This window comes from Typha angustifolia, chromosome 12, assembly GCF_048772165.1.
Source record: "Typha angustifolia cultivar Huaian chromosome 12, ASM4877216v1, whole genome shotgun sequence".
Classification (NCBI taxonomy): Eukaryota; Viridiplantae; Streptophyta; class Magnoliopsida; order Poales; family Typhaceae; genus Typha; species Typha angustifolia.
Window position 1 is genome coordinate 1,205,785 of NC_133250.1, and position 27,514 is coordinate 1,233,298.

The window sequence follows — 27,514 nt, forward strand, 5'->3', positions numbered from 1 at the left end:
AGAGAGAGAGAGAGAGAGAGAGAGATGGTTTAAGGATGATACGATGCAACAACGATACAGACGGAAGAAAATTGTATTTCCGATAATGCCCCCCCTCTTGCAGCACGTGTTTCTCACGTGGAGGGAGACCAAGGTTTAAGGATGGGCGAGACGCTCCATTCCAATATCCTTGATGAGGATTTCTATTTGTGGATTTGACTAAAATGCCCATGGACATTTTTTTCATGGTAGAAAATGGAAGAGAAGAGAAGCGAAGGATAATTTAATCAATAAAATTGTAAAAAGTATATATGAAAATTGAATTACAAATTACTTTTAACGGTATTAACAGTTTAAACCTTACATTTTAAATAATAAGACTTTTACAAATTACACCATATATTTTATCTATTTTATGATTCACAACTCATTTTAAGGATTTTGTAATCCGAACCTTTATCTTTTTTTTATAATTCTCGTTTAACACTCTGGATTAACTTAGATGGTATCAAAAAAAAGTATTTTATTATAATATATAAAATAATTTATAAATATTTAAATTACTCTTATCTTCTTTGTTTGTTTTTTCTTTTTCCAAAAAAAAAAAGAATAAAAAAGGGGAAGGGGAAAATAAAGAAAAATAGTGGCGACGACGATGAAGAAAGTTGGTGGAAAAGTTAGTGAAATAATATAAAAAATAAGAGGAAATGGTAAAAATATTTTAATAATTTGGTTGGCTAACGTCAGGATATTAAATAAAAATTATAAAAAAAAAATAAGATGTCAAATTATAAAATCTTAAAAACAAAATTGGAATGAATCATAAAATAAATAGAATATAAAGTGTGATTTATAAAAATCACTTAGATATATATAAATCAAACCCTATATTTTATAAATATGTATAGAAAACACGCATTTTCACTTCTCTCTATTATAAAAGATACATTTTGGGTAAAACTTACATAGATAATACTTAGATTGTGTACCATAACAAAATTAAAAACGCACTCTTTATGTAGTATTTATATATAGTTTTAAAGACATAGACAGTCTTTTTTAGATCTGTTAGAACTAAATTATTTTTAAAAAATCTAAAAATATAATTCAAAATTGGAAAAGCCTTCCAAAACCATTGATGTTTAACAATGGCAATAATAACAAATGTAATACAAAAATTGAAAGGGGCAGTGGAGAAGATGAATGGAGCTTGGCCATCCATCTGCAAGCCTAACAATAATCTAGCAAGTTATGTACGACTTATAATAGGAAATTCATTTTGATAATAAGAATGGAATTATCCATCCTCTACGTCTTGGTGCTACCAACTAACCAAATGAAAACTAAATCCAGCACTCACTATAGCCAACTTCTACAGATTGCATTTTAAGACTATTAACAAACAGTGCATTCAAGAGTATTAGCAATCTTAATCAGACTCTTTACATGCATCCCCTTCTGCGAAAATGTTTGGAGTCAGAAGAACTTGGATGCTGTGAAATGCCCTGTGCAGCAATTAACAAAGAAAAAGAAACAATGAAACAGAAAGGAATTCAGATCTTTCAAATTAAAACAGCACTTGAGATTGACCAGATCATGCTGTTGTATAACATACATAACACAGACGATTGACTATCAAATAACAGCAAATTGTCGGTAAAAAAGGGACACCAAGATTAAATTTTGCAGGATATAAACAGCAGAACCTGCGAGATTGGTTTAAATCATCATTAAGTTCATCCACAAGGAAAGACACGTAACGAGTCCAATCTATCACTTTACCCACAACTGCCTAATCAGCTGGTTGGACAGTAACAGCAGCAACCAACTCAGGTTGTGGAGAGGGATTTGGACTTAGACTAAACTAACTTTTATTTACTGAACCGGGTGGCTTCACAGCTCCATCTTGTCATATCGACTATAACAATACTTCAGCAGTAACTCATGAGATATTTACATTCGTCTTGAGACTCAATGCCCTATTGCACCTTCAGCACAATGTCAGCATTGTTTAAAGCCTCCATTGCGGACATCTTTCCAGTAACTAGTTATCGTACTGCTTCAGAAACAGAAGCAGTACTTCCTACTCCAGAATGATAATACCAAACTATTTACCTGTGTAAGATATTACTCAATCCAAGAAACCCATCTCTCTCATTCAATTGAATCAACCCCTGAACCAGAAACGTGTACATCTCACCATCTGCTGAGAGTTAATAGTACAGATCTTCCTTCAGCTGCAACTGAGACTTCAAATTCTTCAACAGCATCTAGCCATCAGGCCTTTCTTACTCAATACTTAATGGGATCAAAATATGATGGAGAACAAACTTTCCACAGTTCATAAGCTGCTGCAATGACTGTATCTGCAATTAAGATAGAAGAAAAGATTTCATGAACATACTCAAATTACAGTAAAGAACACATTACAAGAACAGTGTATTTAAAAAGTAAAGCTTTGAACCAACTAAGGTATCAATAAAATAATATACATACAAGCTCATTTCAAGATATCACCAAACTGGTCTCGCATAAAATTGCTACTACTGCTAGAATGGAAGATATTTTATGTACTGTACAATATAGGAAAGCTTCAATACACACTGTAGTAGACTTCCAGACACTTCACATATTTTTTTGGTAATTGTAGACATTTATCGTCCATAACTCCAAAAAGCAGCCACAGCATTTGTGCTAGCTTTAGAGCTCACCTGGGATGAACAATTTAGCAGCAGAAATAGCCAAGCAAAACAAGCCCACCTAAATGACTCAGCACCCTAGAACAGAATTTGTCTGGTAAGGTCAGAGGTTCTCTGGTGCAAATAGTCATACTGCACCTGTAGATTCAACCTCAGTGTTGCCTTGCCACGCTTCGCCATAGTTAAAATATGAAGACCCAGACTGACTAGCCCGACCTCTTTTCTACAGGTAAATGTATACAAACTACAACTAATAGTGATATACCCATTATTCAACCCTCAGCCGATATGGCATCCCAGCCTTCTGTTTATTATCAGCAACCTCTAATTTTCCTGATTAATATTATTACTGCTGTCACACCCTCAATACAACAGCAGACCACAATCTGGAAACTTCCTTTGACCATCCAGATCAACACATACTGCACCATAGAAACCATCACCCGCACAATCCCCTCTTTCACCAAATAACATATTTCCGTTATAGGAACAAGAACAAGACCCTGCTGGCGCTCATCTAGAGACCATGAGGTTAATGCAAGGAGAAGTGGAACACAGCCAGCTCAAATGCAGGGCTTATAGCAAGTCGATGGTCAAGCTTAAATCTCGCTGTGCCTTCAGGCCTGACTCACAACTGAAAGCCTCAAAGAAAATCATCAAACTGAACTGGCCCTGAGATACCCTTAACTTGATAAGAGAGCACAAATCGCCCTTGGGTTGATATTGGAGGTTCACCTGGCCCTAAAGCAGACCAACCCAAACTTTGCTCATGCCTAAATAGATTGTATATAGGAGTATCATGCACTAAGCTGCAGAACTATTTATTGACAACATACTACGATAGTAGTACACTACATGACAATTGGAAGTTTACGTATAAATATTTTTATGAAAATGCATGAAACTTTTGAACATGCATGAAACTTTTATTTTTATGAGCATGCATGAAACTTTTGAGCTAAAGCTAAATATAATATGAAATAATTCTCATTTCACTCTCTGAACTACTGTCATATTTCACAATAATCATTTGAACATGCCCCTTGAACTATCAAAAATATTTCACCTTTAACACCCTAGATGGAATCAGAAAAATGACCAAATTGCCCCTCTATTTGATCAATATAAAATTATCTCTTAAGTTGCACGTGACTTGCACGTGCGTATGAAAAGTAAACATGTCATATTTTTGTCACGTAGCTATCATATGACCACTTATGAATGAAAATAGCTAACAAAAACCTAACGGAAGGGGTGAGGTGAGATATTTTTGATAATTTAAAGAGTCATTGTATACCAAAAAATAGTTCAAAAGATCATCATGAAAAATATGGTAGTTCATGAGGTGAAAAGATAATTGTCTCATATAATATTATAGAATTAATGCAAGTTCAGAATATTGACAATTAGAGACATGCAAAAGTATAACATTGCCAAGATGAGTATATTCAGGTAGATAAGCAGGTTATAGAAAATGATAGGATACAAGAAGGAGGGAGCACTCAAAAAGAAAAAGATTAATGGACATCATCAAGCTGATTCTACCATTGTTGAATAGAGACTACATAGCTTTAATAAGGAAGAACGATTTATTCAAGTAAATAATGCCTTTATAAGGAAGGAAAGACCAAAGCTATGCAAGAGTCAGGGAATGGCATGATTTTCAGGTGGATAAGAAGGTTATAGAAAATGATTAATTACAACTTGTTGTAACAAATACAAGTGAGAGGTAGCACTTGAAAAGGAAAATATTTATGGACATCATCAAGCTGATTCTACCATCATTGAATAGAGAGTACATAGCTCATTAATAAGGAAGAACAATTTATTCAAGGAAATTCCTTTATAAGGAAGGAAAGACCAAAGCTATGCAAGAGTCAGGGAATGGGACGATACTACTAAGTTGGATAAATAACATTAGCCCAAAGAGAGATGAACGAAGGAATATGATTCATGTAGCCAATTCCAAATGGTCAGAACAGAAGGCGATAGTTGTTGTTGTGCAAATGTCATGATCAGATGAATGGTGGGGAATGAGAGGTGCAATTCACTTTTCAAAGTAATGAGCATACCAGCATCTGCTGTTCCATATACTGTTTCAGCACTACAGGCTAACTGAGATGAGTAGTTAACCTTTGAGTTTCAGTATTTTTAACCCATGATCTATGGAATTCCATGTTAAGTAAAGTACGTTATACATACAAGTAAACAACTTCAGAGTGCAAAAAATAAAAAAATAACTTACCATCCCTTAATAGATTTATGATGCTCAACCAGACTTCTGAACCCATACTTGTCTCTGAGAAGCAATAGGATAATGTTGAGGTAACAAAATTTTCTGAGGATAAAATGGAATGGTCAAATTACTGGCCACCAGGAACTTTTCAAATCGCAGCTCACCTCATGTGTGCCATAGCCAGTAGGACCTCTCTTGGAATGCTTTCCTTCTGATATACTTAGAGAGCTTTCTGCTTCCTTTGATCCACGAGTTGCTCCACGGCGACTGACAAGTCTATGTGAACCTAGATAAGTATTGAATTAACCAAAAGTTGAAACCTCATTAGCAAAATAAAATAAAAAAAGAGGTATAAAGAAACAAACAATATTCAACTCATGAAAACTAAGTCTTGAAACCTAACCATTTTCTTCCCTTCGGCTTGTGCCAGTAATATCAGATTTTATCTCCCCATGACCTAATGGCATGTCAAAGCAGTCAGCAAATTAGCAATACATCCATTATGAGAACAAAACATATCATTGCCCTGCCAATTCATACCAGCTGCTTGCTCGGAAAGTAACTCATTTTCTATAGAATCTGACAGCATTTGCACAGAATCAGAAGATGAGGAAAGAGTTCCACTGTTGGAATGAGACCTCTCTGAGCGGCGAAAAGTCCAAACACCATGATCTGTCTTATCTCTATTCCTAGTGCGTTTGTCATGCTTTTCACTTATTGACACAGAACCATGTAAAGTGTTAAGTTTTTCATCCAAATGTCTTTTATCCTCATTTTCAGATATGTGATGTTTCAACATGGAGCGCATGTTGGGAGGCCGTGGTGGGCGCTTGTCCTTCTCCAAGCTCACCGTTTGCAGATCGGGCTGGGATGCAGTCGTGTATGAATGACCTTGACGCATTTCCTTGTTTGAAAGTATGCTTCTAATAAATCTTCCACTTGCCTCAGGTCGGTGATCCTGTTTTGAAGTTGAAGCAGGAGAACTTCTCACTGAGGCCGACACATTCTGCTGTTGAGGCAAACCGCCAGATGCCTGTTGAAGGAAGCAATCAAGTAATGACTATGATTACTATGATGATAACCACAACAGCAAAAAGAGTAGAGATCAAAGAGAACAAATAAAGAAAAAGAATGTTGCTTACATGAGAACTTTCTTTCTCTTTCCCTCTCAAAAGCACAATTCTGCTTTTTCCAGCTTCAACAGCTCCAGAGGTTCCGGAGGTTGATCCATTTGAACCACCTGAGACAAAATAACAAATGAAAACTATAAGGTACTGGAGAAAGAACACCTTTTACATGATGGAAGCGGCAGCCATAGAATTGAAGGATGTCTCAAGAATCCCATATATCATATAATATGTCCCCCCTCCTGTCATAACACCAATATCCACTTCTCAATGACAGTATAATACAAAAAAGGGGAAAAAAGTTCCTATTCAATCTATGCAGATAGATAATCTTCATTTTCTTCTACTGCAGAAGAGATGAGCTCAAGAAACTAAAAGGGAATATCTGTAGCCAAAGATATCAGTTCTACCGACTCCATCAATATGAAGCCTGCTTTTGACATGCTTCTAGCATTTCAGTACATTACGCAAAATGAAGAGATGAATAGAGGAGGCCACTACCAGACAATAGCATAAAAACATTTTAGCTGAGTTCTCCTTAGCCAGAAAAAAGGGGTATGCTAGTAGGTGGCAGAAACATCTACGATGAATGATGTTAATTTCAGGGGGAGATATAATTGTAAAACAAAAGTCCTAATGAAAGTAAACTAAGGCAACTTTCTTGAGCACAAAATAAGTCCCGAACTGGGCACTTGATGATTGCAAGATAACATGTCACAGAACACAGAAAGTCTTGAACTTTCCACAAATTTGAATCTTAAAGTCTTGGATATCAAACATCAGAAGAACTAAAAATAAGCAAGGAGGGATGACAAGAAAAAGAAATTTCCAATAAGTATTCTATTTCTGTTGGAAGATTCCTGCAAAATACTAGCAAGCAATATTAAATACTAGTCCCGTAAGAAATATTTTAATGATATTCATATAATTTTATCAGGTTCGTTAGCAATATATTTGACAACTCTTACAAACATCAAAGTAAAAAATCAATTTTGAATGTCAAAATGACAATGATACATCTTGATGTTCTCGTGCATATATTATTATAGTGCGGTACAAGAGGAGAGAAAGCATCCTACAATAAACTGCACACAATACTCAAATTACTGATATCAAGTTTACCAGATATGAAACAGTTCAACAATCATGTATTATACCATCTGATATTTAGTAACAAGCAATTCACAAGAAGCAAAAAAGATACCAATTTCATTTTCCACGGATTCTGTTGCACTTGAAGTAGCAGCAAAAATAGTTTTATCTTTAAGCGGCAGCTCCTCTCTTCTTGGCACTAAGATGTATGTTTGTTTTTCCTTAGAACTTCCACTCTTAGTACCCTCTCTTAAAACATACTGGAAAACAGAACCAAGACAAAATCAATTAAAATGTGCATTTAAACAAGCTTAAACAAAATTTAGCAGAGCCCACTAAAATAAACTAAGGTAACAGCTTATTGGATTTATCTCTTTTAGCAATTTTCATTAGCTATGGCTGGCCTATTTCCACATTTGAAAAGAAATTTTCCACCTTAAGCAATTATCCTCCATAATAAATTTACATTGTTTAAGTTGTTCTATACTTCTACATTGTTGCTTAGGACTCTCTTGCTTTAAGTTGAAAGCTGGGATCGTAACAATTAGAGGAAACACTTTACCACTGTGGTTATGCTCAATTTCAAGTTAGCCAATAATTGTTAACTAAAACACTTAAGACTAGTGGTCCATAGTCCATTTCACTTTGCAGCCATTGATTCTCCACCCATTGGATCTTCTGTCCAAAACAAACAGTGCAAGTAAGGGAAGCACTATGTCATTAGAGCTAATGTTTCCGGCCAGAAATTCCTAATCCACTTGCCAAAATGCCCTTAGCACCCACAAAACATCATTAAAAGTTTAAAACTAATTTATTATCTTCTATCTAGCTCTAAAACAAGAGCCCATCATGTTTGCAAGATTTATACTCCAGAAAGATTAGTCCACCATCAGCAAGAAGAATCCTCTGTTGAAGCCGGCCAGAAATTCCTAATCCACTTGCCAAAATGCCCTTAGCATCCACAAAACATCATTAAAAGTTTAAAACTAATTTATTATCTTCTATCTAGCTCTAAAACAAGAGCCCATCATGTTTGCAAGATTTATACTCCAGAAAGATTAGTCCTCCATCAGCAAGAAGCATCCTCTGTTGAAGCTTCACTTGCAACCATGAGCCAAGATGTGATATAATTGATTGAAATCCTGAGCACTTACAGTTATTCCTAAGTTAATCCGAACAGGTAATTTGGCCTTTTAAAATCTCATTTAAAAATTTCAAAGTGTATGGACTGCAGGGTCATTAAATGCTTAAATTAAAAGTTCAAGGATGTAATGTGAAATTGAGCCTAACCACACAACATAAAGTTGATACTGTAAACAAGATTACAGCCAAAGATGCAATATCAGATATTAATATGGCCACCACAAACAAGGCCCCGTGAATTGAAATCCATTAAGGAATTAACATTAAAATTATCTTAATAACTAAAACACCACCCATCAACCCTAAAAATGTACAGAGAGATCAAGTATACTTGCAAAGCACTCAAAAGCATATTGTAATCTGGATTTGCAAATGCTCATCCCAAAGAGGAGAGAGATAAAGTCCAACTTTTTCTCATCTTTGGAGAAGCATGTGTGAATCCAGAGACAACACTCAGGCAACAAAAGGAATTCTGAAGCCAGTTTTTTATCCCCCACAAAGAGATAAATAAGTCAAAAAAAGTACTACCGTAGAAGTGGAAATTCTACGCTTCTCCGAACCACGTTTGGAAGGAGTCATGCTGCTAGCTGTAATTCCTGTAGCTCTTTTGCTGAGTCTACTGCTTCCAGATCTCTGCAATACATATATATCAAAATACAGAAAATGACTTTGTTCGTATACAATCACATCCTTTGGAATAAATCAAGAAAAAGAAAAGGTCCAGAAAACAAAAGAAAGATAACAAAATCAGTAACAGTTTATAGAAGAATGTAAAACATAGCTACTTGAAAGTGAACAGCCACTTACAAGATTAACTGCTATCTGAAGGGAAAAATATTGTTACCAATAAAACAAATTACAAATAAAATTATAAAATTGCAATCCCAATCAACAAACTATAACAAAAGGATATATATATATATATATATATATATATATATATTATTACCAAAAACAGACAATGAGGAAATAATAAGAACTGTTTGTAGTAAAGATATGGACATAAAGTTCTGATACAAGTCTACAATAATAGCTGGAATCATTCATGATGTTCGCAAGTAAGATTTATATTATGCTATTCTAAGAGGATGAAAATGCCATTACTAATGTGCAGACAACTTTCCAAATTCAACCAGTTTTAAACCTGAAATTGTTAAAATCTGCCTATTTAATCATGAAGTACTTTCCACTGATATAAGTACATAACCATAAAAAGATCACCTTGACCAACTCCTGTGCATAAGTCAATTCTGGAAGGAAGCACTAATAAGAAGCCATAATATGTTATTAAAGATCTCAAGGTACCTTAGCTCCACTCTTAGCAAAAGCTCTATTCTGACGAACAAAAACCATAAGAGGTGTCACCACCGGTGCCTCCTTCCCAGCAGCTAGAGAACAGAAGAAGAAAAATTGAAAACAATTGCTTGTACCGTTGCATTTCTAAGATATGATTCTCACTATGTTACTTCACAAGCACAATATATGCTCCAATTTTATAGTCTAAGCCTGCTTATCAGATAAATATAGTCTAGAGAGTAGAAACTAACCAGCTCTTTCGGCTTCCTTCCTTTCAAGTTGAATTTCAGCACTTGGAAGATTCTCAACCGGCTTCGCAAGAAGCTCAAGAAACTCCAAAAATTCAGGATCTAGTTATTCATCAAAGAACTGCTTGTCATTAAACAGAAAAGGCTAACCTTCATGAGACATTATTTAAGCATTACAAGCAGAGGTAGAGTCAAAAGTACTATGAGATGTACCTTTTAATATAGTCCCTTCACGGCCGTCCTTCTTCAAAGATGACTTTGGAACACGTTGTGACGGTGCATATTCCACAAGTGCCTTAAACTGGGTGCCTGCAATTGAACAACAGCGAAAATACAGTTCATAGGGATGATAAGTTTCTACTTCAGGGTTAAGTAGTTAACCAAAAGCTACTGACACACAGTCAGACTCAAGATGGAGGATGTCAACCAGGATAATTGCCTCAGCTCCATACAAATCTTTTTTGCCCTTTTCTTTTACATTTAGTAGAAACCGCATAGTGTAGCAATTGGGAATCCTTGTAGTTTGTATGGAAATATTCTAAGGTTCACTTATATGACCGCTTGGTTCTAGGCACTTCTGGTACCTAGAAGATAGACACCCCGTTCACTCGCCTTCCGTCTACAGGTCCTTTTAATCTTAATTAGAGGTTTAAAAATATATCTTGGGTCTTCTATCAAACAAGCATATCAAGTATCAAACAAGTTGATCTTTGCAGCTCTCCAGTGCACATACAAAATTCTTTTACCTAGTAATATATTTCTCAGAGAAATTTATACTAAGAACTAAGAACCTACTCTCAGGAGAAAATCACCTATGTCTCAGGCCTTGTTTTTTCTTCGATGTGTATTCTGATTTTCGAGATTAAATGATCACTGTTTCCTGGTAATAAGATGTGGACCAATTGCCCTACAAAGATAGTTTAACCTAAATTTGCCTGTATTGACCTACATTGTTGTCTCTCCAAAGAAACCAACTGTATTATTTCCTGATATCTAGACCACAAATAAAAAGATTGCTACAAGAAAGACTAATACAGGGAATACTCCTGAGGCCACATACAAGCTGAGATAATATTGAACTAAAGCAGTGTGCTGCCAAACAAGCACGGTGTCTTGTGGCACGTAAATCCTTGTTTAGGAAGTAAAACCCAGAGTCAACCACCACCATTGCTCTCATCACCTTTACAGATGTCATCTACATGCACTACCTTTGTTTCCTGGTAATAAGATGTGGACCAATTGCCCTACACAGATGTTTTAACCTAGATTGTTCTCTCCAAAGAAACCAGCTGTATAATTTCCTGGTATCCAGACCACAAATAAAAGATTGCTACAAGAAAGACTAATGCAGGGGAATACTCCTGAGGCCACATACAAGTTGAGATGATATTGAACTAAGGCGATGTGCTGCCAAACAAGCACACCTTTACAGATGCCATCTACACATTGCCTTTGTTGCCCATGAGAACTAGGCTCCTAGCCTAGTGAGAAGATGATAACACATCCTATCGGATCATCTCCTCCTTTCTCCTCTGCAAGGGGCAGACAAGGGCAGTGTCAATGGAGCCAAGTAACGATAACGCCAGCGGCAAACAGCTAAAGTGGCAGAAGAAATCAACAAAATTGGCATCGATAGAGGCAAATTATCCAATGGTGAGGAAGCAACAGTAAGTTATCTTCCTCACTCTTTGCTTAGTTCTTTCCCTTACTCGTCAACAAGGTGGAGATATTTAGCTGGCATATCACATATATCAATATGACTTACTAATGCACATAACAATGAGTAAAAAAGATAAAGAAACAACAAACAGTACATGAAATGCGAGATGCACCAAAATTCTTGCAGCTCATTTAACATCACTGCAGACTTCAAATCTAGCAATAACATAAGCCACAATTGAAAGAACATGTTGAGCAAAACAAACTATATATGATTACCCTTCTCATTCACAAATACGTGCCCATTGAAGAAATCAGCAAACTCAACCACATCTTCTGGCTTCCTGAAATTCAGATAGACTCGAGAATATCTCTGGTTTTTGTAACTGCATAGACGATGGGTAAACAACGGTAAGAAAATGAGCGTGCATGAACTTGCTATATTTGGCAAAATTACAATCAAAACATATATAACCTACATGTAAGTCCAAAAAGAGAGCAAGGAACCTTCAACAAGGTTAAAAACAACTTAATGAAAGCACTTATAAACTCTTAAATTTAGTTGATCGTACTTCAATCCTTAGAAATGATCGAGAATGGAAAGATACTAACTAATTAGTTTTGAGTAAGAAAATAATTTATGAAATCAATGAAAGAAAGATAAAATTATGTAAACTGCATTATGCATAACATAAGCTTCATGTCCTCATGTTTATTAACCCATGACTTTAATTCTGAAATAACTTTTACTATCTATTACACAACATAAAAGCATTTAAAGATGCCAAACATCATATGAATCCTTTACTGAACCCATTATCTTAGAAGACACACCATTTGGTTCTACAACAGCAAAAAGAAATCCCAGAGACCTTAATATTTTCAGTCATGTATGTGTTTTTCACCATTTCTCTTGCAATCAAAATATTTAATGTAGAAATTCTCCTATGTTGAAAGTAGATATGAGAAAGATGGATACCATGGAATTTCACTACTTTATTGCCACTTAGATCGTGACACAACCAGCAAAGGCCAAATGCATTTAAAAATAAAATGCATAAAATCTACCATTGGCAAAGAAAAGAGCAAACTCATGCCAAAAGTTCCAGGTCATTTAACCTTACTAATGGGCACTATTTGCTTAATACACATTACCTTGTATTTGACAAATGAACTACCCCACCAGAGTCACAATACTAAATTACTAATATTTTCAAATTTCCCACTACAACAATCACCCAACACGAGATGCATTGCCATTGCATACCACTACTTAATAGGCATGGCCAATAGAAAGAAACGAATCATCTAAATAACCACTTAGAGAGGCAGAAAACTCAATATTCATATATGTGATGTCCTTCTGTGCTAGGCCATATATATTCAAGATAATATATTCTCATTCCTATCGATCAACTATGTGGCGTACAGTAGAACTCCAATTTCAGATATGTCGCTGGCCAGTAAGGAAACTTCCCTCGTCGAGGAGAAGAAGAATAGAAACAACATAAAATTACAAGATACGTGTAGAAAAATTGCGACTTTCGGCAACAATAGAAAGAGACCGATAAACATAAAACAAGGCCCCAAAAGAAAATTTTGTTTCCTTCCCACATTAAGCTTCTTTTGCACCAATTCGGCCCAAATTCCCCACCTCAATCAGACCTTCAGACTGCCACAACCTAAAATTCGAAAACTTAACACAAATTAAAGAAACCAAACGGGTGTGGCGGGGGAACCCTAACCTGCTCCTCCCAGGGCGAAAGCACGCCCAATCGTAGCGTCCAGCGAACCTCCCATCGATCTGCTCCATTAGCGCCTGCTGAGAGATCGACGGAGGCAAGTGCCGGAGCACAACCTTCGTCCGATCGAGCGGATCTTTCATGTCCCAAACCCTCGACGAGCAAGACCTTTACAAAAAGAATCTCCCGAATCGTACCTCCCGCGAGACTCCGCCGGATAGCAGGAACCACGGCTAGGGTATTCGGCAGAAATTAGGGTTTCGATTGGAAGAGGAGTGAGATCAGTGAGCGAGGGAGAGGGAGAAGGAGACGAAGAGAGCATAAAGGAAAGGAAATTTTAACCTAAAGAAAGCAATTTTGGGGGATTAGGATTTTTATCCCTCGTGCCACGGCGTGAGAATTTGGGGGCGTGGCCTAACACGTGAAACTCACGTGCTTTGTGTCTCAATATATATATATATATATATATATATATACAAATATATAATTAGCTAAAAGATTTTAATAGTTACATCATAACGTAATTTGCAAGTAATTAAGGACTAAAACTTATATTTATTTTGATTTAATGTGTTTATTTAAAATTACGTATTAATTATATACCTTTGTAATTATTTTATACCTCTCTTTATTTTATTTTTATAGAATTTTTTATTTATTTTTTGTGCTAGATTAACACTAAAATCTTTCAATGATCCCTTTCTTTGGTTTTTTATTTGTTTGTTTTTTCCTTAAGAAAAAATATATAATTCTATATGTTTTAGTAATTTTGGGTGTGTAAACATGTCTACAGATATTTATGAACATTCATGTAGAAACTCAAAGGTGCAATTGTTTAGGAAGGAGTTATTATTTTTTTTATTGAGGATAATAATATAATTTATTTAGTTTTATATATATATAGATTTTTATAATTTAAACAGTAGACTAAAATTATAATATAAGATCAGTAATCTCAAGTGATATATTATTCCTCAAGCGTAATTTATTTTCTGTTATTTAATCTTATAGTCACACACAATTAAAGAGAAAATTAAGTTTTTTTTTAACATTATTCCGACCACCCAAAAAGTGGTTATAACTAAAAAGTTTAAAAATTGTTGGTTTTCGGGTATTAGAAAAGTGGTTCTAATCACTCTGAAAATGGTGTTTGAATGCATCTATGAATGTGCTTATTTGAAATGATATATACCATGAAGTATTTCTTTATGGCTATTTAGATTTTATGTGGCGGAGTTATATAAAAGTATTTTAACCTAATCTTAAGGTGTCTCTCTTTTAACATCTATTGAGAGACTTTTATTGGAGATTGGTATCACAAGAACTCACAGGCTCAATGACAGTGTGCTAAATAATTATTCTATATATCTCAGATATTTTAGATCTTTAAATGCCCGGTCTCAATGACTACTGGGAAAGAATCTTCAATCTCAATCTTTAAGAAGATTAAGAATTATTTATGAGAATCAGTACGTCACGAGTTCAAGCGAGCAATACCATTACGAAAGCATTAGGTATTAGCAAGTGGTCTATAAATTATTCTTGTAATTACTATAGTTGATCAATTCTGCTCGAGTTTGAAATCATAGTTTTTACCTATGTTTTGGAATTCTTTTATATAAAGTTAAAAACAAAATCATGAATTTGAGTTGCTTGTCTTATACTTTATTTAATATTTCACATTTTCTTTTATTATTTGAAGATAGTTTCCTAGCTCTTTTAAATTTTCATGAAGGATTTTGAATACACATTCATCAGCATTGAGGGGCTTAACCATCTCAAAATCATTTATAGTTTCTGCATGAAAGTACACTGAAAGACTCCAAGGAGGAAACTGTGGGGGCTTCTAAAGCTTGGTTGGTTTCACTTTTCCCCTCACACAAGCATTGTTAACCGCAAAACTACAAGCTATGAGAATATACTCCTTGAAATTGGAGTGAGATTCCAAGGGATTGGTAGCTTCTTGGAGGTCTTCTTTGTATACACATGCATATATACATATTTATCGTTTATATATATATATATATATATATATATGTGTGTGTGTGTGTGTGTGACTATAATATACTCAGTAACATATTAGAATATATTTGTAATGAAAAATATTTTAATACGAGATGCCAACTTGTGATGATATTTACATGGTAAATACTTCAATGCACCTTTAAAAATTATAATCTTAATCTAATGTCTATAATAGCCAGTTTTCATATCAGTTTTTCGGTACCGGTTCCAAAACTATACTAGGTAAGAAAAAGAGTATATTAGTTAAGAAGAATTCATTACGTGTGCCTAACTTCCTAATTTTCTTAATATACCCTTGAAGATCTTAACCATTAGATTTTCATTAAACTGATTGATAAACAATTAACTTTACGGTATACAAGAAGCGCTCTATATTTTTTTTTTCTTCCATTAAGATTTATCTCTTAAATATAATTATACCTTAATTATAGGATATATCATTTAATATTAAATAATTTTAATTTGATTATTTGGAGAGAAACTTCAATTTAAATATAATTCTCTATCTCTATCTATTAAAATTCAATTTAAGTAAAAGACATCAATACCCTTATTTTGATATATATACATTACTCCCAGTTAATAATATATATATCTTTTATTTAATAAAATATTAAGATAATATAATTGTTAAAAAATAATGTGCAAGATTATATATCTAAAAAAAATTAACCAGTAATATCTTTCATTCATATTATACCCTTAAAGATCTTAACTATTACATCTTCATCAAATTGATCGATAAAAAATTAACTCTATTATGACAAATTAAGTTAAATTATTTTTTGGCCTAAAAACAGTTATGAGAATATTATCTATTTGCATCAACTAAGAAAAGAGTTTAGACTTGAAATAATTTTTTATTATAAAATAAGTCCACATTCTACTTTAATTGTATATTTTTTTCTTATTTTGTAAATAAATAATAATAATTATTATTATTATTTATCGAGGAAAATGGTAGACTTGTTAACAGAGGAGACTTAATTTATATTTTTAAGTATTTAAATTCGATATTATTTTATATCATATCCGTTTGTTAGCTATTATATTGCAATTAGATAAACTTACATCAGCCAAATAATATTATTACACATAAATCTCAAATATTCTTTATATACTCCTCTAAATTTCTTATACGTATATTTTTTTTTAATTTTTATTTTTACATAGAAATTTCTTAGAGTTAAATAACCATTAATATCTAAACAATTTAGAAATAAAAATATAAAACTATCCTTATTTATTTTTCTATTAAATTATTGATACTTAACTTGAATAAGTAGCCGGATGGGTTTTTATGTAAAATAACATAGGTTCTGTATATATAATTTATAGGGCTATATAAACAAATAATAGATTTCTTAAGGGTATACATGCAAAAATCTCTAAAAATACGGCGCAACTTTATATATCTCTCTCTATATATATATATTTCATAACCTCGTCTACACGTATTCCACTTTATCTCTCTATCGCCGGTCGCTTCGTCTTCTTCCGAAGTCCTTCGACTCGTGGCCGAAGGTATAGTGAGTAACTTTTGGATTTCCCGTCCGTTTTTTTCTCAATTCTCTTCGAATTTTATGGTGCCTACTCGTTCTCTGTAGATGGGCCGAAGATTTTTCTTGGTTAATTTGAATTTGGAACTCCTTTGCTTCGTGTTTTGATGACAAATCGCGCCTTGTGATGGTTCAAGAGTTTTTATTTTTTTATTTTTTCTGATTTTTTATTCTTTAGTTATTTGTATGTTACCACCGATAAACGTGTTTGATCATGTGTATTTCAAAGAAAAGATCATTTATTTCGGCCTTTTTTTTTGTAGGAAAATTGGTAACGGCGATTTTTATAACATGGATTACAGGATCCTGATCCGTTTTAAAATTTTGAAGCAACAAATATCTCTACACTTTTATTTCAATTTTAATTCTGCTTATGTAATTTATTTAATTGAATAGGATGTCTCTCACAATGTCAAACGATGTTGTGAACTACTGTATGCTTAATCTTTGACTATCATGCTATATAATCTGGAGAAACATGGCTACAATCTAGTCCGGATATCAAAATTTATCAAGGGCATTTACTGGTCGTCTTATTAAGATCAGGAATAAATTGTGAGAGCAAGAAGAAGCAATTTGTTTGGTAAATGCTTAGGTCTTAATATAATATCTGAACTGATGTGGAATCATTGAAGTTTCATGTGGTCTTTTTATCGGAGGTTGGAGATTATCATTTCTATTTATCTACTAGAGTGGTATTTCCACTACGAAGCAGGATTGGCATCAGAGTTTTCTTAGAGCCAACATATCCTCTTTGTATCCTTATTCATCGAACTAAGATGATCACTATTGCCATTTTACTTCAAGGTCATGTATGTACTTGGCTTAAGAAATCAATAACATAGTGGCAATTTATAAGTGGGCCCGTTGATTTAGGTTACCTCAAGATATGGCTTGGAGCACTTATTGACAAGCAAGTCTTGGTATTATTACGTAAGTGGTATTATTTTGTTCAGAATTAATATAAACTTATAGTTGTTCAGCATTAATAGTTATAGTTCTTCAGCTATAGGTCTATGACTTGAACAGGCGGAAACTAATTTTACTGGATTAGTTTTGAATTTTCCTGATAAGCGGCTAAAGTTAAATAAGTGAGCATAGGTAAAGAAATATGCACGACAGATGCATTGGCAACAGCTGCTAGTAAGTTAGGAGGGCTAGCATGACAATAACGCAAAGGAGTCTGTTGGAGTGTTTTCTGGTTGTTGGACCTGCCTCCTTCCACTCCACTAAAACTATCCATACAGCTGGAACGTTGTAACTGCTAATTGCAAATTATTGAAGCTTTTAGGTGAATATAAGGAATGCGTAAGACATGGTAATGTGAGAGGTGCACTGAATGCATTTGTCAACTTATCGAGATTCTTTTTGCTAATTATAGATGCAGCATACTTATTTTCTGACATATTTCTAATGTTTATGTGGGGATTCTTTACCATTGTTATGATTATAGGGCTTATAGTAGTTTACAGAAATTTTCTCTCTTTATGTTAAGAAGCTATAACTTGTAACTATGAATACCGATGTAAGTAATTGTTCCCACTTCTCAAATGGTATAATCAATATGAAGCTTCCTAGTAAGTTATTTATGCTATGATAAAAGTAACTGCAAATGAGAACTAAGAGATTTAGAGCCTGTTATCAGTTATCTCCTGTTTAGTAAATTGATCTTTTCTGTAGGCTTTTAATTGCACTATGGGTGGACGCATAGTAGATGATGACTGGGAGTTTGCTGCCTCAAGTAATCTTGTTAGTACTATTGTTCTTGTTGGAAAACTTGGCTATGGCAAGAGCTCAACTGGGAATAGCATTCTTGGGAGGAAGGCATTCTTGTCAAAGTTCAGTCCGGCTGGTGTAACAAGTACTTGTGAGATGGAAAGCACCATTTTAAAAGATGGTCGCACAATTAATGTTATTGACACCCCTGGTATGTCTAGTTTTATACTTTTATCTAGTTCCCTTACCTGTTCTGTTTTCCTCTTTGCCGTTGAATATGATGTGGGATTTGAGTGAAAATATCAATATGAAAAAGGATTATGTACGTCAGTTTGTAAATTTTCTGGCTCTCCAACTTTTGAACTTGCAGTATACTAATTTAAATGTCTTATAAACAGCACATGATACGTCTTCTGAGCCTCAAAAGTCTACTTGAATTTCCTATAGTAGTTCCACTATACAAAAATAAAGACATAATCTCGATAGGACTTTAACTATTAAAAGAAAAAAAGAGTAGTCTTATTATTCTCGAACAATTGTCAGTGAAAATGTCAAGCTTGAACTGAGACTTGAAATGCTTCCCAATTTAATGATGTCTTGTTAGTTTAATATTGGTCAGTTGACATTTTTGGAACAATTCCTTTACTTCCAGTTATGAGAGTTATACAGTGAATTTTCACTAGCCAAACAGTGTTTTATATAATAATAATGAGACTTGCACTAAATTGGGTTGTACATTTTCTAGGTTTGTCTATTGTGTTGGTGAGCAAACTTGGAATTTTGGATGTCTTTAAGATTAAGTGTGGTACTTTTGTTTATTTTATCAGTAAATCATATGCAAACATGAATTGTTTTTATATTGGTCAAAGTTTGATGGGAAGTTGGAAACATTTGGAGGTATCCCTTTAAATGTAGTAACTTGAGGCCAACAAATAACTCCTATTGGTACCGGTGAATTATTAGAGGCTTCCTTACCCAAGTTGGTTAAGAACTATATCCATTACTACTTTTTTTATAATGCAGTTTAGTTTGGTTAAGTCAATGTTATTTATATGGGTTTTGAAAGAGTCAAAGATCAAATATAAAGTTTCATTTTACTATTTGTCTTACTTGGTGGCAGGATGCTCTAAGGTGATAAATTCAGTTACTGCACTTTCTACACATCCTTTTGGCACTTGAAGTTGCTTCGATTTATACATGTTTAGCACAAACTTATTGTTGTCAGTGTGTTCAGAATACCGTGACAACTACTAACATATATATTCTTGTAGGACTGTTTGATTCGTCAGGAGGATCTGAGTCTATTGGCCAAGAAATTGTTAAATGTATTAGCATGGCAAAAGATGGGATTCATGCAGTACTTATGGTTTTCTCGATTAAAGTACGGTTCTCAGAAGAGGAACAGACCACAATCGAGAAGTTGCAGTCCTTTTTCGGTGAGAGGATTGTTGACTACATGATTGTTGTTTTCACTGGTGGAGATGAGCTTGAAGATTGTCCAATGACCTTCAAGGATTATATTGAGCAAGCGCCAAAGCCTCTACAGGTTTGAATTTGTAGCCGCACATGTTACTGTAATGTTCTTTGCCTCTTATGTTATTAGCTTGTTGTTTTTAGCATAAAATGCTAATGAGAAAGAAACAAGTCATGTTTTCAGAAATATGTTTACAAGGCATATATGTCCATTGGTCTACTTGTGCATATGCATGTAGTTCATGAAATGTGTTTCTTTCTTGATTTACACATGCATTATATGAGATCCATGCTTTATGAGTCAATAGTTTCTTTTGGTGCAAGACTGTTTTTCTTTGATATGAAGGATTTTTGATTATCCTCATCAGCATCTAGGATTATCCTTCAACTATACTTCTGTATTTAACAATTTTATTGGAACATGCTTAAGGTGATAGAGGATTCTGCTAATTCAAGATGTACTCTTTTCCTATTGCCCATTTCTGGTTTTTGGTACTGATGTTTTTCATGTTTTCTAGCTGCTCCTGGTTTGTGCATATCATTTCGTACTTATTGTGAACTCGAAGGTGCTGAGAATATTATTGCTTCTTGCATCATGTTGCAAACTCAAGAATGCATGACCGCAGTACTCATATATTAGAGTAGATTGTGGAAGTGCAATTTAAATAATTACTTCCTTTCCTGTTGATTATTGAGTAATAAATGGTTATTCAACTTCAGAAGTGCATTACTATCATGCAAGGGATATTTCAGTTAAAGATAGAAAATTTTAAAAGAGAAATACCATTTTGTGGATAAACTATTTTAGTCATGAAGGCTTGTTACAGTCTTCTGGTGCAGTGCAGATACTTGTGCATTTAGATGGGTATAAAGCTAGAGTAACAACAAACACTTTTCCTCAGTTATTGAAAATAAAGAGTACAACAAACTTACAACTACTAGCATTACACATCATTTGATGCATAATGGCACTGAGAGCATTTTGTGCAACTTTTCTTTGCAGAAAATTATCCACTTGTGTAAGAACAGAGTAGTAGTTTTTAATAACAAGACCAAGGATAAGAAAAAGCAAGCTGCACAAGTTGAACAATTGCTGTTACTTGTAGATTCAGTGATAATAAGCAATGGTGGAAAACCTTTTACAGATGAGATTTTCCTTGAACTCAAGGTATGTATGCACCTTGTTAGCAATCTAAAGTAGGTAATATTTGATGAACATGAGAGTCTAATATCTGACTTTATTTACAGGCGGGAGCACTAAGATTGCAGGACAAAGAGAAAGAGGTTGAATCCTTGAAAGGATATACAGAAGAACAGATATCTGAGTTGAGGAAGGAGATATATAAATCATACAATGACCAGCTTGCACGAATAACTACGATGGTAAGATGTTAAACACCAACCCTTTTTAGCAGATTTGTTCACTTCAGTCATCCTGGGAAAAATTGCAGTTTTGGGAGGGTTTAACTTATTTCATGGATATGGCTTTACAAGATGATGATGGATGTTGTTTCTTTGTTTCCGTTTGCAAGTCATATTTTCTAATGCATGATTTAGTAAATCTTCTTTTCACGTACTGTAATAACTCCTAGTCTGTTTTAAGCATCTAAGCAAGCACCTAGCACAACACTATACTTTAATTAGTAATGCCTGACTCAACCTGGACCACCTAATCGTCCGGTAAAAATATCCTGACAGTACACTATATATGTCGTTTATGTAAGATATATTTGAAAGATTTCCTAGACAGAGTATAAGATGCTCCTCTCTTCCTATTACATAATTCCAGTGAAATTTTAAAATTACGGAAGATTCTTCTGGCAATAATGACATTTGATATTCTGCATTTGATCTGCCACTGGATATTGTAGTGTTGTCTGAAGCACTAAACTCCCATAACCTCTTTTGTAGGTGGAGCATAAACTGAACTCTACCATTGAGAGGCTTGAGAAACAATTAGCTGAAGAGCAAGCTGCAAGACTACAAGCGGAGAAGATTTCAGAGGAAGCGAGGGTAAAATCGGATAGCGAGATTCGTGAGCTAAAAGCAAGTCTGAAGAAGGCCCAGAAAGAAGCTGAGGAGTTCCGGAAGCAATCCGGGAGTCAGAGGTGTAATATCTTATAGTGCCTGGTGTTATTAGGTGGCCATTATGATGCAGGTACTGTTTGTGTAAGATTTGTTTAGGGAAAGTATAATGCAGCAAGTAATTTTAGGGAACTATAATGCAGCAAATAATGTTTCTTTTCAATCGTACCTTTACTGCTTATCTGATGTCAAATAGTTTCAAGTGGTGTCAATCAGTTTTCTTTCAACAGTTCTTTAGTATATCCAGTCTCTTCCCTTGAATTTCACAAGTTATTTGCTAGTATTTTGCTTGAGCTGCTCATAGCTATCAAGTTGTTTGGAAACAGTGGAAAATAAGGCCCTTATTAGTTTCTTTGATGCATATGCCAGTAACTTGTAAAACTTTCTTAGTTTTCTCAAAGATAATATTCTTTTTCAATTTTAGAAACACATGTTCTATCAAAAAGAGGGAAAAAGAAGTATAAGAATGAAAGTAGTTATACAGAGAGAACCATATGCAATTTATATTTTCTTGCTCCTGGAGGAGCACCTAGGACATTTTCTATGAGTAGAAGTGACATGACATAGTAATTGGTGGAATTATGCTCCACCTATCCCTCTAGCTACATTCATCCCTCCCCCTCCCCAATACTACACCAAATCTTCTAAGTGGAGGAGCACCTAGGTCTTTCCTGTTCTAAATCTTTGATCTCCTTTAATGGACTTCTGATTTCTTAGTACAAGGTTCAGGTAAAGAAAGAAGAAAAGAAAGAGAAGAAAATTAGAAGGGTAAAAGGGATCTATTATATGCCACTTCACAGCAGGATATTCTCAACCTCAGCATGCTTAGATGAACTGAAGCTGAGGTGTTCTTCACCATCTGGTTGACTAGTGGTTGGTGTGCTGGCTGAACAGTACCATTTAGACCAGAAGAGGTAGTTGCCAAAGTTCAGCAAGCTAAGTGCAGCCAAGAGCCAGTAGAAGAGGTCCAGTCTATCTTTGTTAAGGTCATTGTCACTTAGCCAACCTCCCTTTGAAGAGCTAGAGGTGATCTTGTTCACCATTGATACCAGCATTGAGCTCAGGAAGAACCCAAATGAGTAGGAGCAATATGTCATGGCTGTTAAGAATGACTGCATCCCCCCCAGTGCCTGCTTGTAGAAGAACTCAATGAGCCCTACAGCAGTGAACATCTCTGAGAGCCCAAAGATCAGAAACTGTGGAGCTATCCATAGGATGGATAACAACCTGTCTGAGCTGAGAGCAGCATCCCTTCTCTTCTTCTCCACCAGCGCCGCCGCCACCATCGAGAAGGTGACCATGAAGAGTCCGACACCGATGCGGTGGAGCGGCGTGATGCCAGCATCATTCCCAGTGAGCTTTCGAGCCAATGGCACAAACCCAACCTCATAGAGGGGGACTAGAACTAGGAGCATGAGGTAAGGAATGGCTTGTAGAGAAGCTGGTGGGATTCTGAATGAGCTTGTCAGCAGTTTGGTGTTCATAGAGCTGCCTTGCTGCACTGAGAAGGTCTGCAGCTGAGCTAGGATGGTGTTGAATATGATAGTGCATGCAAAGATTGGAATCACTGAGAGGATTATCTTCACTTGTTCCACTTGGGTCACACTGCAGAGCTTCCATGGTGTCTCCCTCATGTTTGAGCCTTCTTCAGCTTTCATGCAGGCCTTGTCCAAGAACCTGAACACATACCAAATTATAATGCTTTTGTTTTTGTTATCACCATTACTATTACTAATACCCTCTCATATCTGCTATGAGGATTAATTGCTTGAAGGCTGACCTGAATCTATTAGTGTGCCTGAGATTGCAAGCACCACCCCTGACCATGGCATGATTTGATGCATCATTTAGGCCTCGATGGATAATATCTGAACTAGATGGACACACCTGCTTCCTCTTAGTAATGGCAGCTACAAACACCTGCATATTCTCTCCAATAATGCTAAATTAGAGAACTCTTTTAATTAACTATAGATGCTCGTATGATTGGGTGTTAGCGATAAAGAAACAAAAGGTTGGATGATTTCTTTTTTCTTCTTCTTCTTCTTCTTGGTTTTATGTGAGGGCAATAACAACTTGACCTTTTAAGATATTAAAAAGATAATATTAAAGGAGATGGATATATATCATCAAAGCTAATCCCCGTCATGTCAAGAGAAGCGTAAAGCATGTGTATAATGTGACATCAAACTATACATACAAAACATTGGTCAATATATTCTTAACTATGATGTTAACATATTCTGTTTCTTTAGCCTAAACTAGTCTACATACATAACGACAACAAAGTCGCCATTCTTTTGCTTTTATTATTATTATTATTATTATTATTATTATTATTATTATTATTATTATTATTATTATTATTATTATTATTATTATTATTATTATTATTATTATTATTGTTTATATTTTTATAAAATTTATTCAATCTCTTTATCTTGTCTAAAATTTCTTAGAAATATCTTTTTAATTAGTATATAGATGACCGTAGTACTCTTGAATATTTTTTTAGTTGATATCTTTATTAATGCAAGCTGGTAGCAAAAAGATGAGCAGAACTTATTGGTGAGTTTAATTAAAAAAAAGAGAGTATAAAATAAAATAATGAGGAGTTGATACTAGTAACATGAAATAAACTAAAGGCCTAAAAACAAAATATTCCTTTGACTCTTGGTCCATTTGAATTTATCTAATGGGAGAAAAGATTAAATAACACTGTTTGTCTTTTAGCTACTTGTAACCAAACCTCTTTTTCTTTTATCTTATAATTGTTATATGAGTTTCAACTGTTACTTGATTTATTATCCATAATCCTAATTAAACTATGATTTACCCTAACAACTCTAACGCTAGAAAATATACTAGCCAAATAAGTTTACAAGATTGTTAAGAGTTAATACAATGAAGAGTCTAGCTAAGTTGTTGCTTAAAGAGAAAGTAGTAGATTCTCACTCTTGCAATTGGAGTAAAGATGGTGCCTTGAGGAGGTTTATTCCTGTAGAAGAGCAGGCCTGAGATCAAGCATATGAGGCCCATCGCCATGGCGGCCGCCGAGAGGCCGAAGCCGACGTCCATCCCTGACCTCGTCTGGACCCAGACGAGGGCGGTGAGGGCGACGAGCTCGCCGGCGCAGAAGCTGAAGTAGGCAGTGTTGAAGTAAGTGGAGAGCTTCTTGGACTGCTTTGGGTCGTCTCCTCTGAACTGGTCTGCTCCATGAGCTATCATGTTAGGCTTCAAGCAGCCACTCCCCAATGCCACCAGGTAGAGAGCAAGGAAGAAGATGGTGGCTTGGAATCCCTTGGCCTCTAAGCATTCACCATTGTTGGATCTCATGTCGCATTGTGGTGGTCTCAGTTGAGGGAGATGAGCTTGGACTGATAGCAGTATGAAGCCCTACAGCCATGAGCCATGTCATTTGAATAGTTATACAAGCAGCGTAAAGCTTTTGTGTCAACTAGTTTTATGTAATATGATATCAGAAGTCGATAACGACACCATTGAATTATCATCTTATTTTACTTTTTTGTTTTTAAAGAAGAATCTTTCTGTTCCATGATTGATAGCTCTCTCTCCCTCTCATTGAGGAGACTGTTGTAAAAGCTTGGATGATTGAGAGGATATTTGATGTTACCACTCTTGTAGGTTTGTGGCCTTGTTGTCATAGTCTCATTTTGTAGAATAAATAAAGTACATAAAAGAAAAGGAAGCATTTAATTTTCTTTGTTGATTAATGAATTGATAATGGAGAGAGAGAGAGAGAGAGAGAGAGAGACTTACAGAGAGCTCCACAAAGCCAAAGATCAACATAGTCCAGAAACTCCCCAAGTAGGAATCCGAGAGGAATCCTCCAAGCAAAGAGAGGAGGAAGATAGTCCCTATGAAGTTGGTCACTATGTTTGCCGATTTGGACAAAGAGAAGTGCATCTCATTGAACACATATGTGATGAGATTATTCCCCACTGCTGCAATTGCCATTATCTCAAATCCTTGTATGCCTACAAAATTAACTCATGAGTTAGATCTCCCTATCTTCCAAATTCATCAAAAGAAAACCTCTTCATTGACTCTCTCTCTCTCTCCATATCTAAGTATTTTTAAACACTTCACATCCATATCAGTTTAGCTCATTAGTCAACAATACTAAAAGGACTTGATGAACTCCAAAGATGAACATTTGACATGCTAGAGAAAGAGAGAGAAAGAGAGAGAAAGAGAGAGACCAAGTACAAAGATGGCAGCTCTCATGCCACCATGCTTGTTTGGCTTGCAAGGCTTTCCTCTCCAATCAACAGAAGCCTCAGCAAACATGGAGTGATCTCCTTTGCCATCCTGTCTCGACTCAGCATCCATAACCTCTCTCTCTCTCACCACAAACACTTTTAATTTTTTGTGTCTCTTTGTGTGTGTGTGTGTGTGTGTGTCTCCTTCAACACAATAATCTCTTGGCAACCTCACAAACAACTTTGCAACAATAAGAGAGCTCTCCTACCCATCCAGTAAAAAACTAATGCAAGTTGGCCTAGTATTTATAACAGACTCATGAAGAGAGAGAAAGTAAGAGAAAGTGAGAGAGAGACACAGAGAGACAGAGAGAGAGAGAGAGAGAGTTATGGGTCGGTGAGACTTGCTGGGGGTTTTAACTCATGGTGCAAAAAAAATATAAATAAAAGAGAAGAATAAAGCAATAAATGGCTGCAAAATAGTTGATTTCTTAGTGTTAGTGGAGGTCACTATTGCAGGGTCAGACTTTGTTGTCCTTCTGAGTGTGCAAAGTGGGGAGGGGTAGCATAAGCTGGTCTCCCACATCCAACCCCTTACAAGTGGACACCTTAATTAATTCACCTCTTCTTCTCTTCTCTTTTTAATTTACTTACCTCTAATTATAGCTAAATATACCCTAACAATATTATTAATTAATGCTAATAGAAAGTTTGCAGCAACCCAATTTGCAAGTGGTGTAGGAAGCAAAAAGTTAGCCCACATGGATTACAAAATTGAAATGATCAGTATACATGCAATCAGCAGCGACGACGACGACGAGGAAGAACATGGTGTGGTCCGGCATTGAGCTGGAGTCTTATATATATGCCATTATCTTGCAATCAAACATGTTAGACAATATATTTTAGAGAGAATAATAGAAAAAGATATATATATATATATATGTATATAAATATAAGTGCTACTGAAAGCTTAAAAGTAATTCCAACATGTTTGGTTGGAGTAAGTGCAAGTCTGCCAAACAACCTATAAAAAACAAAACTTGGGCAAGTTGATTAATTATAATTAAAGTAGATTAAAATATTATAATGGAGTACTAAATTACCATTACTATGAACTCCCCTGCTAATTGTATTCAAGTATGTATGAAACAATACATGTTAGTACAAGAACAAATCATGGCACACTTGAAAACCACATCATAGTGTCGG

General features: G+C 35.0%; 3 protein-coding genes across 3 annotated transcripts; 1 reads left to right on the top strand and 2 right to left on the bottom strand.

The window, feature by feature from the left end:
- Nucleotides 1–1,518: 1,518 nt before the first annotated feature.
- On the bottom strand, nucleotides 1,519–13,561 carry LOC140771914 (regulator of nonsense transcripts UPF3). The gene is made up of 13 exons (XM_073113743.1): nucleotides 13,225–13,561; nucleotides 11,759–11,865; nucleotides 10,034–10,129; nucleotides 9,824–9,922; nucleotides 9,582–9,664; nucleotides 8,805–8,909; nucleotides 7,246–7,393; nucleotides 6,057–6,154; nucleotides 5,455–5,947; nucleotides 5,318–5,371; nucleotides 5,079–5,200; nucleotides 4,924–4,977; nucleotides 1,519–2,345 (listed from the first exon to the last, which is right to left on the bottom strand). The coding sequence occupies exons 1-12, from the start codon at nucleotides 13,362–13,364 to the stop codon at nucleotides 4,948–4,950; spliced, it is 1,575 nt and encodes a 524-aa protein (XP_072969844.1). The 5' UTR covers nucleotides 13,365–13,561; the 3' UTR covers nucleotides 1,519–2,345; nucleotides 4,924–4,947.
- A 3,142-nt stretch (nucleotides 13,562–16,703) lies between these two features.
- LOC140771811 (immune-associated nucleotide-binding protein 9) lies at nucleotides 16,704–22,392 on the top strand. Its single transcript, XM_073113518.1, has 6 exons — nucleotides 16,704–16,770; nucleotides 18,486–18,732; nucleotides 19,793–20,067; nucleotides 20,998–21,162; nucleotides 21,243–21,377; nucleotides 21,906–22,392. The coding sequence occupies exons 2-6, from the start codon at nucleotides 18,501–18,503 to the stop codon at nucleotides 22,116–22,118; spliced, it is 1,020 nt and encodes a 339-aa protein (XP_072969619.1). The 5' UTR covers nucleotides 16,704–16,770; nucleotides 18,486–18,500; the 3' UTR covers nucleotides 22,119–22,392.
- Nucleotides 22,393–22,540: 148 nt separating this feature from the next.
- Nucleotides 22,541–26,593, bottom strand: LOC140771810 (protein NRT1/ PTR FAMILY 4.3-like). The gene is made up of 5 exons (XM_073113517.1): nucleotides 26,303–26,593; nucleotides 25,860–26,077; nucleotides 25,035–25,475; nucleotides 23,860–23,999; nucleotides 22,541–23,756 (listed from the first exon to the last, which is right to left on the bottom strand). The coding sequence occupies exons 1-5, from the start codon at nucleotides 26,430–26,432 to the stop codon at nucleotides 22,874–22,876; spliced, it is 1,812 nt and encodes a 603-aa protein (XP_072969618.1). The 5' UTR covers nucleotides 26,433–26,593; the 3' UTR covers nucleotides 22,541–22,873.
- Nucleotides 26,594–27,514: the final 921 nt, after the last annotated feature.